Source organism: Carcharodon carcharias, chromosome 18, assembly GCF_017639515.1.
Source record: "Carcharodon carcharias isolate sCarCar2 chromosome 18, sCarCar2.pri, whole genome shotgun sequence".
NCBI classification, from domain to species: domain Eukaryota; kingdom Metazoa; phylum Chordata; class Chondrichthyes; order Lamniformes; family Lamnidae; genus Carcharodon; species Carcharodon carcharias.
The window spans coordinates 26,024,658-26,040,769 of NC_054484.1; the positions used below are offsets into that span (position 1 = coordinate 26,024,658).

The following is a 16,112-nucleotide window of genomic DNA, read 5'->3' on the forward strand; positions in this document are numbered from 1 at the left end:
ATTGCCTGGCATTCGTGGCACAAATGTTACTTGCCACTTGTCAGCCCAAGTCTGGATATTGTCCAGGTCTTGTTGCATTTGGACATGGACTGCTTCAGTACCTGAGGAGTCGTGAATGGTGCTGAACATTGTGCAATCATTAGTGAACATCCCCACTTCTGACCTTATGATGATTGACAAAGCAGCTGAAGATAGTTGGGCCTAGGTCACCACCCTGAGGAACCCCTGCAGCAATGCCCTGAAGCGGAGATGATTGGCCTCCAACAACCACAAACCATCTTTCTTTGTGCTTGGTTTGATTCCAACCAATGGAGTTTTTTCTCCTGGATTCCCAACGACTCCAGCTTTAACTGGACTCAGTCACTACTCCTCCACTCACACGGCAGCTACTGGCCTAGAACAATTTGCTGGTGAGGGGAAAGAGGACAAAGTCACTGCCCTCCACTTTACACCATCCTCAGTAACTCACCACACTATTCAATACAGACATAAAACTAAGTTCAGAAAATGCACAATACATCATCAAATGGCAATGTGGTTCAACTTCCTGTTCACTCATTATGGACATTACTAGGCAGGCTAACTGGCCATTCACCTTGTGGTTATTTCAGTATCTTACTGTGCATTTTCTGAAGTCACTGCGTTTCCAATATATGTGCAGCATGAAAGGTATTTCTGAGATGCAATTAAGGCACTACATGAAGTTAAATCTTTTACGAAATTGGAATATCAAACACACTTTTCTATCAACCCAAAAAAGAAAAAGCTTTTAATTTTAAGACATAATTGATACTTTGTACAGTGGTTACTTTGTACAGTGATTAACTAAAACAGGACTATTCACATTTAGAAACAGCCTAATATCAAAAGGACATTGTGACATATTTAAAACCTATAACAAAATTAGAGGTCCTTTACATGACTTACAATGTAATTTCCAGCTCGCATATACATCCAAGCATTGCAACAAAACCGATCACATTGCAGAATTTTATACAAAGTACATATTTTTAAAAAAGTTCCAAGCCATGTTCATTTGATCTAAGTTTGCACGTTGCTCCTCTCGCAGTCATCATCTGTTTTCAGATTATCTGTGGGTCTGACGGTCTGCTCATCATCAGTTCTGGAGCGTTTAGCATCAGGTGACTTGCATGAAGGATCATTTGACGGCGAAGGCCTCTCTAAAATGTTTAAAACATTCTGGTTAATCATGAAATGTAGCTTTGGCCAACAAAACAATGTTAGATAAGGACTGAACTCCGCATGGCTGCAGTGCCTCAGCAAGTTGGATAGCCTGGTAACACTCATATTCAAGGTGAACGTTGAAGTAATAGCCAATTTAGCAAATAACTGGAGAGCACCTAGCACTGATGGAACCATTTCCCAGCAAAGAGACAATGTCCTCAGGTCGGTGGAGAAACCTCAATGATTGCTTTGCTGGAGAAAAAAAAATTATTCACATGGGGATTCTTCACTCATGTTTTGTTTGGAGAGACCTTTTGTTGAAACCTCCAGTTCTTTGCAGCAGCTGTAAAAAATGTTCCCACAACCATTTGTATTTATGGAGCAATTTTAACATCATGAAAAGTTCTAAGACTCTCCCCAAAGAAGATGCGTGATTAAAGGATGCCTAGTTATCTTCAGGCAGTGCAGTGCATCCACATCTAATTATTCAATGTACAAAACCTAATTTCACCAATTCTCCCCCACGACCACAGATTTTCCCCATCAACTCTTTCCCTGCCCTTTCCCAGGGATTCACAACAGCATGAAGCACCTACTGCACTCCAGTGCCTCTTCAATGCCAGTTGGTATCCTGACCAGAGACCAATCCTGTCCTCACCTGGACCACATACGTGTCTTCTGTAGCATGGCGATCAGCAGCAATCCTGGTTAATTTTATTTTCCCTTTCATGGCTCAGGGCAATGAGGCCAGTCATACTGTCCCCACCACCAGCTCGGCCGACAGCAGTGCAGCACCACAAACCAGGGACTGAGCCCAGAAACAGCTGATGAGTTTTTTTTAAAGAGTATTTTTTTGATTATTGAAGAGAATCTATGGTTTCTACAGCCAGACGTCACCCTTTACTGTCAGTAACTATCTTCTTTTTAGACAGTCCCTCAGGATTGAGGAAGACTAACTTTCACTCTGATTCAATGGGTTCGGACATGGCCGATAAGTCCAATGCGCAATCTGAAGAGTCTGCCACTTGCAGGGCAGGTTTTTTTTTTAAATTCATTCATGAGATGTGGGCTTTGCTGGCTAGACCAGCATTTATTGCCCATCCCTAATTACCCTCGCAAAGGTGGTGGTGGTGAGCTTCCTTCTTGAACCGCTGCAGTCCATGTGCTGTCGGTACACCCATAATGCTGTTAGGATTTTGCCCGACAGTGCTTGCAAGAGTTGGAGAGATTTGTACTCTCTCTCTCTCTCTCCAGCACCTTGACTTCAGCTCCGAGTGCTCCCGACCAAATCTCTCGATGTGTTTGGTGCCTTCCCGAAAGAACTTTCTCCAGTTTGGTTGGTCGCAAGCCAGGGTTGGTGGGGATGCTTCAGCTCTTTAAGGATGCTTTGAGAATGTCACTTAAGCATTTCTGCTGTCCTGTGCTCCTGCAGCATTAACCCTACCCTACTTATTATTTACCAGCAAACCAGCCATCAAGTCATGAGTGGCAGCCATCCTTCTGATTCTCAAAGCATGTGATAAAACTGGCTATTTATTTTTTAAATATAGAAAACTGCAATTGAATAAAGAGAAAAGTCACATAACTTAGGATGTGAAAGGTATCAGAAACTGTACACAATCTGCCCTCAGGCACCAGGGGCAATAAGTGTGAGCTCCATTCTCAGTAGCTGTCTCTGCCTAACAGAAACCAGAAACCAGCCCCTATTGGTATTTACAAACACACCTTTACCTACTGGCCTCTTATCATCAGCTCTGCCTTTCTTCATTTGTGTTTCTGTTCTTAAAAATGAAAGAGTGTTTAACTGATAAAGGCCATGCTTCAAGTTCCATTAGTTGATGGTTAATGGGAATCACTACTCACCATGTGCTACTTTTTCTGCTTGGGTTACAGGTGGTGTAGATATCACTTGGGAGGAACTTGGGTTCACAGGAGTCAGTGAGATTCGCCTAGAAGAGAGCCAGATAGCTTGTTACTGGAAGTATCCAGTAATACAAAACATGGGGCACCCAGTCAGATCATCACAAAATACACACAATAACTACAAGACCAAAACTCTTCCTCTTCGCAGCTTCTACATAAGGATTAGTAGAGACAAGCTCAGGAAGCTTACAAGCAAATGAGATGAAAATCATCCTGGATAGTCACACAAAATGAACAAGAACGTATCAGCATCTGTTTTATACTCTGCCCAACTTTCCTTTCTCATTGACTTCAAGTGAAATGTAGGTTCAGCAGAGCTGCCAATGCCCTGCTGCCTGTTCGGTGCTACTGTCAAAGGCGAATTTCGTTTTCGGACTTTAACTTATTCAGTAGGCTGGCCACTTAACACTGTCAACTTGTCAGCTTTATGAAGCTAATCCTAAATTAATCTCAATTTATACCAATCTCCAACACTGATCTTAACTGTAACTTTACCATCGGCATGCAGTTAATTGAACTGTCTTTGAAACCTCTTTTGTCACTTAATCTTATCTGCTAAATTCTTTTGCATACTCAATATGCAAATGCTGCTGACTATGAACAATTGTTAGTGCATGACTTTGATGTATGAATTCTTTGATGGTGGCACAGATTAACATATTCACTCAGTAGCCTCCGTATGGATCCTGGTGGGAAATCAGGAGCGTAGATGCTAATATAACCCAAACTGGCATTGTAGCAAGGTGGTTCAAACTTTGGCATCATTAACTACTGGGCACAAACAGGGCAGAAATGGGGTAACAGGCAATTCACAGCACTACCATGCCACATTCACACTATACACAGCTGCCCATGGTCCATTAGTACACATCCCAGCATCATCATGTCCTATTAACATGGTGTCCCATACATCCTTTGCATTCCACTCAGCCTCCCACACTCCATTTGCACTGCAATTATGGGCTTGATAATAGTGTCAGTAAGCATGCATTCCATTTCAAAGTTCAATTAGGGTGGTTGGCATGTGTTTAATCTCCGAAAGATCATGCACTCCCAGGCAGTCTTCTCCCAGTAGCAACACTGAGTATGGGCAGTATAAAAGTGCCGCAGGTATAATACCACCATTTTTTAAAAAACTCTTTCCAGGGATGTGAATATCATTGGCAACACCAGAATTTATTGCCCATCCCTAGTTGCCTTTAAGGTGGTGGTGAGCTGCCTTCTTGGACCGCTGCAGTCCATGTGGTGTGGGTAGACCCACAGTGCTGTTTGGGAGGAATTCCAGCATTTTGACCCTACGACAGTGAAGGAACAGCGATACATTTCTAAGTCAGGATTGTGAGTGGCTTGGGGGTGGGGGGGGACGGGGGGACGGACTTCCAGGTGGTGGTATTCCCATGCATCAGCTGCCCTTGTCCTCCTAGGGGGTAGAAGTTGTGGGCCTGGAAATCACTGTCAAAGGAGCCTTGGTGAGTTGCTGCAGTGCATCTTGTATATAGTACACACTGCTGCGGCTGTGCTTCAGTAGAGGAGGGAGTGAATGTTTAAGTTGGTGGATGATTGTGCCTTGTAGATGGTGGACAGGCTTTGGGGAGTGGGTGAGTTACTCACCTCAGAATTCCCAGTTTCTGACCTGCTCTTCTCGCCACAGTATTTATACGGCTAGTCCACTTTAGTTTCTGGTTAATAATAACCCCTAGGATGTTGATAGTGGGGGATTCAGCAATTGAAATGCCTTTGAATGTCATAGAGAGATGATCAGATTCTCTCTTTTTGGAGATTTCTTTTCTGCGTTCATGGGATGTGGGCATCACTGGTTAGGCTAGCATTTATTACCCATCCCTGATTGCCCATGATAAGGTGGTTGTGTGCAGACTTCTTAAACCACTGCAGTCCATTAGTGTAGGTACACCCTATAGCTGAGTGGCCCTGGCGGAACCTAAAATAAGCATCCATGAGCAGGTTATTGCTGAGTAAGTGCCACTTGATAGCACTACTCATGACCCCTTCCATCACCTTACTAGTGATCAAGAGTAAACCGATGGGGCAGTAACTGGCCGGGTTGGATTTGTCCTGCCTTTTGTGGATAGGACATATGTGGGAAATTTTCCACATTGCCAGTTAGTTGCCACTGTTGTAGCTGTGCTGAAACAACTTAGCTAGGGCTACGGCTAGTCCTGGAGTCTTCAGTTCTACTGCTGGAATGTTGTCAGGGCCCATAGCTTTTGCAGTATCCAGTGCCATCAGCCGCTTCTTGATATCACGTGGAACTAATCGAATTAGCTGAAGCCTGGCATCTGAGATGCTGGGAACCTCAGGAGAAGGCCAAGATGGATCATCTACTCAGCACTTCTGGCTGAAGACTGTAGCAAATGCTTCAGCCTTATCTTTTGCCCTGATGTGCTGGGCTCCTCCATCATTGAGGATGGGGATATTTGTGGAGCCTCCTCTTCCAGTTAGTTGTTTAATTGTCCACCACCATTCACGGCTGGATATGGTAGGACTGTAGAGCTTTGATCTAATCTGTTGGTTGTGAAATCGCGTAGCTCTGCCTATCACATGCTGCTTACGCTGTTTGGTACACATATATTCCTGCGTTGTAGCTGCACCAGGTTGACACCTCATTTTTAGATGTGCCTGGTGCTGCTCCTGCACTCTTCATTGAAACAGGGCTGATACCTTGGCTTGATGGTAATGGTAGTACAGGGGATATGCCGGGCCATGATGTTACAGATCGTGGCTGTGAACAATTCTGTTGCTGATGGCCTACAGCACCAAATTGTGGAACTAAATTCCAACAGATCTGATAATATATTTATTCACGTATGCCGTCACATTTTCAGTAATTTCTCCAACCTAAGATATGGGAAAGAGGTTAGAAATCTGGATTCTTTGAATGCTACGCTACCAGCACCTGTCGTGAATCATATAGATGAGTAGCACAGCTAGACTCTCATTTAAGCGTCTGGCTTTGCACCCCCCCCACCCCCTCCCACTGAGGTCAGGAATGGTCATTCAGCATTTAGTTTTCTATTTTGCCTTTCAATCTCCTGAAGCTTTTTCGAGCAGTTAACACCAAGAGGCGACAGAAAAAAAAATGTTGAGAGGAGTAGCCATATGGAGAATGCTACAATTGACAGCTTGTCAATTGATCAGAGCTCCGACTTTACCTGGGCGCTGGGGTATTGCTAGGTTTACTCCAGGCCTTCAGCGTGCTCAAGGTGATCCTCCTGGGCTGAGAGGCTTTGCTGCCGTGAGCAGCACCGTGGAGAGGTGTCATGTCCGACAAGGCTGGAGCAGCTTTGGTTGTTAGGGGGTTACCGGGGGTCTCTTTGGCAGGGGCTGCCGCTGCATTGGTTGTTTTCAGCTGAGTAGGGGTAGCCGAGTCCTGTTGGTCCACGTTCCTGGTGGGAGTGCTGCAATCTGTCTGTGGTTTCGGGGTTACAGCAGTCATCCTGTTTGCTTGACCCTTCTTCAGTTTTTTCTCGGAGATGCTCGGGACTTGCATGGAGAGCACCGGCTTTTCTTTCAGAGGTATACCTAACTCATCTTTCTCGAACGTGACAAAGGAGCAGTATCCATCGGTGGATGATATAGTGAGGAAAGTCCCATCTCTCGACCTATTTAAAAAGATTTGGATGACACATGTCAGCAAGATTTTCAGCAACTTTCCTCTGGAACAGACCATTTAAAATTCAACAAAGGAGAGACAGAGAGAAAAAAAAACAGCAAGCGCCTCAGTTTAAAGCCTCCCGTACTGCTGAGGTTCAAATAAAAATTCTCCAGGAACTTCCCAAAAAACAAGCACATATTCAACTTTCAGAGAAACAAAAAAAATGTTCTCACAAATATCACTGGGCAAATTAATGATTTAAGAATTAATTTTAAGAACAATTTTCATTGTTAAACTTCACTCCTAACTCACATGCTTCAATCGCTAAGGGTATGCACTCCCAATGGAAACTCAGACTGATGGTGTGTCAAGCTAACGTGATAACAAGGTGATAGGGCACAGGGTTTACGCTCACCACTGCTACTTTCTAAACTTGGCCGAACCTTCGTGAGCTGATATCCCTTATGAACAGAAGCAAGGTAATTAAAACCTACAGAGAAGTCACCTAAGACCAATAATTACTTAGAAAGTGACAAAGAATAGAGAGTCTGGAAGTAGGCTACCTGCATCTTTTCAGTGAAGGGTGGACCCCCTGCCTGATGCGGGTTGGAAGAGGAAAGGCTAGTAAATCAAGAGTGGTGGAATATTCGAACTTTAACAAAAGGCATTTGGATTACTTCGAAACCACATACAATTTTAAGCAACGATTCTGAAAAACATCTTGTGAACATTTCCAGCAGGTAGGAATTATATTTCAAATTGTGGTCCTGAGTTTGCTAAAGTGGCTTCATTTTTAAGAAAAATTTCCTTTATTATTTCAAAATATTAAACATCTCTGGTTGGCAAAATAATTAACACGAGTGTGACAGGATCCACGAAACAATTCACCTCAAGATCAGGAAATGCACAAACAACTCATTCTTTAACCTTTTAACATTATCAGGCCACTTCCTCTTGTCTCTTCTCACAAAACCAAGCAACATTTAAGGGGAGATCTTGGAGACGACCTTTACCTAAAGCAATATTTTGAGCCAAGGGAGCAGGGCACAAGCTCAAGCTTGCAAAAGCCATCAATAAACACTTTACCAATGTGCTACTAAAACAGGTTCATACAGGTTTAACACTGACAGGTGTTTAAGCCTGAAAAAGAGACATTGTAGAGGGATCTTACAGAGGTAAATTTGATGCTTAAATATAACTGTACTTGGATATAGCAGAACAAGAGTGGTGAGGCTCAGGATTGTGAAGGGTAAAGTGGGACAGACACCAGGAAATAAATCTTTAAAGAGGGTGATGGGCAGCTGGTCGAGAAGGCTGATTGAGGCCAGAACCCTACTGTCATTTATAAATGCTCTAATGGGAAGATGGAAGGTTTGGAGTTAGGAATAGATAAGATCAAATGATCTTAAAATCCTCATTAATGCAAATCATATCTGGTTATCTCATGAAGCTGGGGGGCTAAGATTCAGAAACAATATAAACAAAATGGAAAATTATATGCAATGACATAGAGAGAGCTTCCGTTGCAAACGTTTCCGTACCATGTTATATCACTCAGGGTGTGATAATGGATGTTTGAGATATAACCAAATGGGATTGTTTGTTGTGTATCGTACAAGAGTATGGAATCTTCTGAAGCTACAGCAAACACCAGTCGATATGGCAACTTGAACACGTTTGTTTTCTTAGGTGATTCATCTAAACATTAAAAAAAAACTTAGGTTATAATTCTGTTGGTGGGGGTGAGTAGAAGAACAAAATAGATTAAAGGCAGGGTTCAAAAACTATTTTGCATAAATAGAACAAGCACTAGCTATCTCACATAGAAAGCAGAAAATACTGAAAATGCACACCTCAGTTAAGCATCAGTTTTGATGAAGGGGTGGACGAAAAATATATATTTTTCAAACTTTCTGCCCTGTTACGAAATAGCTAGATTTTATTTTACTTCATTCTTTCTAAAAATATTGCCTGTTAGTTAGTACCTGTATACATTATTGTGACAACAATTATTACGTGAAATGGCTTCCAGGATGTTTAACAAATAATTACGTAATTATTTGTGGGTGTACCTGCACCACAAGGACTGCAGCGGTTCAAAAAGGCAGCTCACTGCCACCTTCTCAAGGGCAACTAGGGATGGGCAAAAAATGCTGGCCTAGCCAGTAAAGCCCACATCCTGTGAACTAATTTTTAAAAAGTTACCACCCTCTTTGTCTCCAATTTTCTCGTCCCCTCCTCAGGTGTTAACACCTTGTTGGGCTAGACAGGCCCAAGGCATTCTCTTGCCAAATGACCATTGCTCATGTGTGAGCTTTTGGCAGCATTAACTAGCTATTTAACCACAGAGGCCCCAGTACTGATTCTGTTCTTTCCCTAGAGGGAGTCACTAAATAGCCATGGAAACGGTTTTGTTTTGTGGTGGTTTAGCAAGTGTACAAGTCTAAATCATGTGACTAGAAAATTTCCCTGCATTATCAATATTAAATTTTTAAACCTCTTTGAAGCTTCGCACCTGGCCTATCAATTATTTTATAATGAGAGCCTCTTGTTGAAGCACCCATCACATTAATCCATAAAATGTCTCCTTCCTCCAGATGCAAGACCTGTGACAAGTAGTCTCCTGTAGACTGTCAGCGCGAAACAAAATGCACTATTTCTGCTCATATTTGAGGTAATAAAGTAAGTTCTCTTTCCCCCTGTCAAGCAGTCTGAGCCTCTACTCATGACTCCTCATAACCACATATTCCACATCAGAAACTTGGCATGAGGCTACCAGTAATCTTAGGCTTGGCAGCAGTGACAATTAATTGGCCACAACTTTGCCTTAGCTGCGAAGTGCTTTGGGATGTCCTGATGAAAGGCACTCTAGAAATGCAACTTTTTTCTTTTCTTCACAAGATTATTGTTATTGTTATTTTTTTTTTAGGGTTGGTTGGGGGCGGAGTCAAAAAGGAACAAAACTGGTCAGGGTTCAAGTACTAGCTAATGACTGTTGCTAAGTACACACTTTGGTATCAGTTGTGGCTAGGATATGACTCAGGTGCGATCTAGTCTATCAGAGGCATAACCCAAAGTTGCCTTCAACTTGTCCTCAAAATGGAACTGGTATCTCGACTGAATATCAGGAAAGCAGAGTGCTAATGATAATTAAACCATGATGGTTTAAAACTTCCTCAACAATAATGAAAGGCAAGCCATCAAAGCCTGCACACAGGTCACCAAAGAGGGTGTAACAATGTCCTACTTTATCTGGACCTGTGTCAGACCCTTTGTTAGTAAAGACCAAAAACCTCGGGAGTAAATGAGTGATCTGACACATCCAGGTACTGGTGATTCATTGACTTGGAGGTCCTCAAGGGTACAAACATGGTTGTACGAGGTGACTTAAATGCGCAAGTTTCTCTGAGACCAAGGAAGGTGGGATTTAAGTCAGCTACTACGGACGGTAAATTTATCCTGGAGGATCTTTGAGAAACAGACAGCACCTGTTCAGATCACCACTCAGAAATCTCAAAAGACTAGCGCCCTTCTCCCACAGGAAGGTAAGGTAACCAGTTCAACAGGATCAGTATATACAAGTTTGGGAAATACTGATACTTGATATGGGGTGGAATTCACCGTGGGCAGTCATACAAGACAGACAAGAGCGTATCGACATCTTTTTGCACTCCCCAAGTTTTCTTTCTCATCGACTTCAAGTGAAAAAGTTCAGCAGAGTGCAAGACAGCTGCCAACATGCTGCTACCTGTCTGGTGCTACTGTCCGTAATGAATTTCACTCAGTCTATTCATAAGATTGGCCACTTAATACTGTCAATTTATCAGCTCTTTGAAGCTAATCCCAAATTAATCTCACCAATTTATATCAATCTCAGACACTGATCTCAACTGTAATTTTAAAATCGGCACACAGTTAATTCTGGATTACTGGGGCATAAACATTGCAAACTCTTATTTTGTCAATTAACCCTGACAGCATTTTTTCGTTTGCACACTCGATGTGTAAATGCTTCAAAGATTCTAAAGTTGATAAACAATTGCTAGTTCATGACTTTTATTTTCTGACCTCCTTTAATAATGGCACATTCACTCAGCAGGTTGTTTGCATCCTGATGGGAAATCGGGAGTGTAAATGCTAATATAATCCAAACCAGTATTGATAGAACAGTTCAAACTTTGGCTTAATTAGCTCCTGGGCATAGGCTGGGCAGAAGACCCTAGACGCTTCTTGATGAGGAGTTATGGTGAAGGGCTTAAGGACTTGCCTAGGGCCTTTAAGAGATAATGCCCAATTTCCAGAGTCCTTATCGATTTAATAGTCTGGCAATGCCTCTCATCCAGGTTTATACATTAAATAATTGACAGTCAACGAAAAGTGTCAGGGGGTTTTCCAGCACAGATCGGATCAGCCCTCAGCATGAATTACAGATTTCACAACAGGGCAGGACAAATTGTTGAGGTAGGGGCAGTAAAGGGAAAAAAAAAAACAAACTCAATTATCCCTGATAATTGCTGTACAAAATCAGATGCTGCCAACTAGTGCTTATGCTGCTTTGTCAGACTCACCTTCTACTTTCTTTTGCCTTAGCTCAAAAAACACCGGGCAGCAGCGAACAGCCAGAGTGGCCTTAGACGGACAAGGCAGATGGGCTATGGGCCTTCAAATAAAAAAAAAGAGATGCGTTGATGAAGTTACCACTCAAATTTCAAGCAAGCATTCAACATTCCAATAATAAAGCAAGCTCCCACCTTTTCAAGTTTTTTCTGGAAAATACATATGTTGTGTTGGTAACATTCTCTCCAGCTTCTACACAACCAGCTGAAAAAGGAAGCAGAAAATTCATGAGAAAGTGATGCAAAGTAAGGTAAAAACCAAGCACAAAAACTGAACACTGGAAATGCAAAGGTCTTGGGCACCTGCAAGCCAGAGGGGTAAACTTTTCAGACAGGTAAATTCAGCAGAACCAGGACCCTGCAGAAAAACTAAGCCAACCTTTACTGTGTATTTCCAACACTTTTTTTATTTCAGCAGTTAACTCAAATAATAGCCAGATTTGTTCCTGAGACATTCCAGTGAACTGAAAGACTTGCACAAAACAACCACTGTGCTTTAAGATACTGGTTAAAGTGGAGGAGGAAAGCCGACACGTACAACTGCACAAAACAAATTCATTAAAGCAGGTTTATGAATGGGTAACCTCATCACTGAGAGAAACAAACTGCAGTACGGTTTTAATTTTGCATCTTCCTCTCACCAACCTGCTCCCAAACTTTCGTGTTACCCTTCCAAAAAGGCACCAAAACCAAAACAAAAGTGCCAAGTTCTTTGCAATTTTAAATTACAGCGGCATGACTCAATTCAACTGCTGATTAGATCATTGCTGTTTAAGTATTGATTCCAATGCAGAGATTTCACCATTGGACCACCAGCCAGTACAGCAAAACAGAAATTAAACGGTCCTTGTTTCTTGATTGCTGCAAAATGACTATTCTATTAGTGGCCATACGTAAATATGTGCAAAGCATATCATGGGGACATTATGAGGGAATTACGGTCCCACATGAACAAAATACTTTCACAGTTTAAAAATAAAGCTCCAGGGTCACAGACAGCTGGAACTACAGCAGATACTAGCTCACCTATAAAGCTACACCACCACCACCACCCCACCACCACCCACCCCCTCCCTCCCCCTCCTCCCTCTTCCCTCCTCCCTCTTCCCTCCTCCCTCCTCCCTCTTCCCTCCTCCCTCTTCCCTCCTCTGCCAAACTAAAACATGCTAAACATGCAGACTTAAACACACAGGTGTCAGGGTTCTGGATGGAATAGAAAGTTGGGACAGAAGATGGTTCTTTCAGCTCAAAACCCATGCCAGACATACAGGAAAAATTCAACACCTCTCTACTCATGAAATCATAGGGCAAGTGGCGCATTTCTGAACCACTGGCTAAGTTAGGGCACACGGTACTGGCAAAGTCGAAGCCGTTTTGCATTCTGCACCTAACTTGCCCTTTTACCCGATGTTCCTAGAATTTTAGGGCATCTCAAGGCCAACTCCTGCCACAAACTAAACCTAATTCCGTTGCTGCTCGACCCAGTTTCTGCAGAACATCGCTGTGTACTCTAAACATATTTACATATAATAGAAAGTTTAACAACAGTAATTCTTATATAAAAAATATAATTTCACTATTAACACAATCAAGCATTAACTCAACCAATACCTTAAGCAAATAATAAAGTGTCAATGGCAATTATTTCAATTTAAAAACAAAAAAACTGCGGATGCTGGAAATCAATTTAAACACTCAGCCTCTTATTTTCAACTGCTTTTTGTGCTCAGTCCAAATGCACATTCTATTCCCGCGGAAGGCCAGCATTTTTTTTTGTTTGGCAGCGAAACAAAGAAACACTAACATTCCAGCGCTGTCCTTGGAGAAGGTCCTTCTCTCGGGTGTAGTTTGTTTTTTGTATCTTGAAGCTCCCTGTGCATCAGCAGAATTCTCAACACAAACATCTTCCAAACGCATGCAGATTACCTGGATGATTTCTCAAGAGCAGCAACTAGATCCATGATATGCGCAAGACTATCGTTTTTGTTTCAGTCGAGCTATAATCCCTACAGGGCACTGGGATTTGTTTTCCCTCATGTACTAGGTATGGTCTGTAAAATAAACCATTGCACCTTCAAGTGAAAATGTAATATTTCATTAAGACTTGAATAACCAGTTCAAAGACTGTACGTAATAATAGTCAGTAAAAAACTCTTTTCTTAGATAGATCAACCTACTCATCCAATGCTGTCTGTCCCTGCAGAGGCAGCTAGCATGTCAAGAATATTTCCACGTCCACTTCTGAAGGCAAGCTTCTGTTGTAACACCTCTTTCTTCTGTCAAACGTACATCAGAAGTTTCTCAAAGGCTATGCTATGGAGGGACAGCCGCCACCATTTTCCACCATTTTGTAGAAACGTTCGCGCTGGACAGTCTGACTTTTCTCACAGAAGGTCTGCCTTCAGCAGCATTTTCACAGAATCTCGTGGAATGTTTATCCTCTTCACTTGTAGCACTGTAATCCTCTGAACAGGCGGCACCATCAAGCCTTGTTTTTCCTTTCAATGATGCACACAGGTTGTTGACACTGTAGCTGAGCTAACTTTATTGACTACGCATTTTCCAAACACATACCTGCAGCAACTGAATGCTATCAAAACAAGCTCCAACATGTGCTAACTGACCTTCAACCCTTAGGTCAGGTGACCCCACATCTAGTAGAGAGTATCGTATAGTATCCAACACGAGTCCACTATCACAATCAACTATTATCATGACATCTCCCTTTTAAAAAAAAACTTTTATACAACTCAAATACACAAAGTCTCCTATCTATTCTTTCTCACTTTGCTTTGATCAGTGTGTTTTGTCTTTTACTCATCTCTATATCTCTGTGGTTTTTTCACAATTCTTCCACTGAATATTCTGAGCGGTGACAAAGATGATTGAAGGACAAAGGGCCTTCTCCAGATGGTGTGTCACCATCACCCCTTGGAGAGTTTTCAGGACTGTAAGGCTTTGTCTGATGATCTGTTGCTTCACTGGTGCATTCTGGTTTTTGATCTTCTGCTATTCTTTCTGGTTCAGACCAGGGTTGCATTTCATTTGTTTTCTGTAGGAATTACCAGTTTCTCCTATACTGTTGTCAGTTTGGAGTCTGCACTATGTAAGACCTTGGTTCTCCTGTGATTCCTGCGACAACAGCAGGATTCCAGGTCCCTTCATGCTGAATCCTCACGGTCTCCCCCATGTTCAGGTCAAGCAGAGGTCGGGCGCCTCGATCAAAGTGCCGTTTCTGCTTCTGCTGCCTCTGTTTGAGCAGGTCCTGCACGATGTAGCTCACTGTTTGTGGAAATAACAGTTGCGGCGCAATTGGAATCTTAGTCCTCAGTCTTCTCCCCATCATGAGCTGTGCTGGAGGTGATCCATTGCCCTCCAATGGAGTATTCCTGAAATCCAGCAGAGCCAGGTATGGGTCTCTACCACCTGCCTTTGTCTTCTTCAACATGTGTTTTGAGGTTTGCATGGTACATTCCACCATTCCAATGGATTGAGGATATTTGGGACCTGACATCGTGTGGAAAACACTCAGTCCTGTGCAAATTTGTGAAACTCAGTGCCTGAGAACAGCAGACTGTTACCTCAGATAAGCACTTCAGATATGGCGTGGCGAGCAAAAATTGATTTTAAATGATTTATCACAGTGGTGCTCTTACTATCATTTTACAGCAGCAGAGACTCAAAAAACTTTGAGTAATAATCCACTGCTAGTAGGTAAAAGGTACTCACTATTGTCAAATACGAACAAGTTCACTCCAATTTTCTGCCAGGGTCTCTCTGGAACATTGTGTGGTTGAAGTGGTTCTTTTAGTTGCGTTTTACTGTACGTTTGGCACACTGCACAAGCACTCACCAATTCCCCAATTTGTGCTCCCATTCCAGTCCAATACATTACATCTCGAGCTCCTCTCCTGCATGTTTCTATGCCGAGGTGATTTCCATGTGTGCGCTGCAGCATTTCTTTCCTCAGTGTTAGAGGCATTATGACCTCTTGTCTCTTGAAAAGTATTCCTTCTGCTACATGAAGTTGCTCACAAAAGTTCCAGTGCTTTTATACAGCAGAAGGGGCTCCGCTCCAGTGTGTGGGCCGGCCAGTTTATACAATCTGCTGCAGTTTTCTCAGGGTGGTATCATTCTTGGTCGCTTCCCTGATCTCATCCAGTTTGGTTACAGCCACAGGTAAGTTCTTGTCAGCATGTGACCCTGTGCTTCCGTTTCTTTATCCTCTTCCTCCATGATGGGTAGGTATGCACGTGACAGAGTGTCGGCAATGTACATTTCCTTGCCCAGTTTGTATTTAACTCTGACCTGATACTTCTGCAGACACATTAGTAATCTTTGGATTCTTGCTGGTACACAATTCAGGGGATTTTTAAGTATAGCTTCCAAAGGCTTATGATCAGACTCTACCTCCACGTCTTTGCCTTAGACAAACAGGTGGAAGCGTTCCAGGCCAAATGCAATTACTAGCAATTCTTTCTCTATTTCTACCTAGCACATAGAAAAATGGTTGTGGTTGACGGAGGTCAGTCATCTCAGCTCCAGGACATCACTGCAGGAGTTCCTCAGAGTATTGTCCTAGGCCCAACCATCTTCAGCTGCTTCATCAATGACCTTCCTTCCATCATAAGGTCAGAAGTGGGGATGTTTGCTGTTGATTGCACAATGTTCAGCACCATTCGCAACTCCTCAGATACTGAAGCAGTCTATGTCCAAATGCAGCAAGGCCTGGACAATATCCAGGCTTGGGCTGACAAGTGGCAAGTAACATTCAT

The 16,112-nt window shown here is 42.7% G+C and overlaps 1 protein-coding gene across 1 annotated transcript in view; it reads right to left on the reverse strand.

The window, feature by feature from the left end:
* Nucleotides 1-744: 744 nt before the first annotated feature.
* The window catches only part of chaf1b (chromatin assembly factor 1, subunit B), a 50,779-nt gene continuing 35,411 nt past the window's right edge, over nucleotides 745-16,112 (reverse strand). The window contains exons 9-14 of the mRNA XM_041211445.1: nucleotides 11,473-11,542; nucleotides 11,290-11,381; nucleotides 8,263-8,419; nucleotides 6,279-6,728; nucleotides 3,049-3,134; nucleotides 745-1,181 (exon numbers count right to left, since the gene is read on the reverse strand). Coding sequence (XP_041067379.1) covers nucleotides 1,042-1,181; nucleotides 3,049-3,134; nucleotides 6,279-6,728; nucleotides 8,263-8,419; nucleotides 11,290-11,381; nucleotides 11,473-11,542 — 995 coding nt within the window. The 3' untranslated portion in view covers nucleotides 745-1,041. The remainder of the gene's footprint in view (nucleotides 1,182-3,048; nucleotides 3,135-6,278; nucleotides 6,729-8,262; nucleotides 8,420-11,289; nucleotides 11,382-11,472; nucleotides 11,543-16,112) is intronic.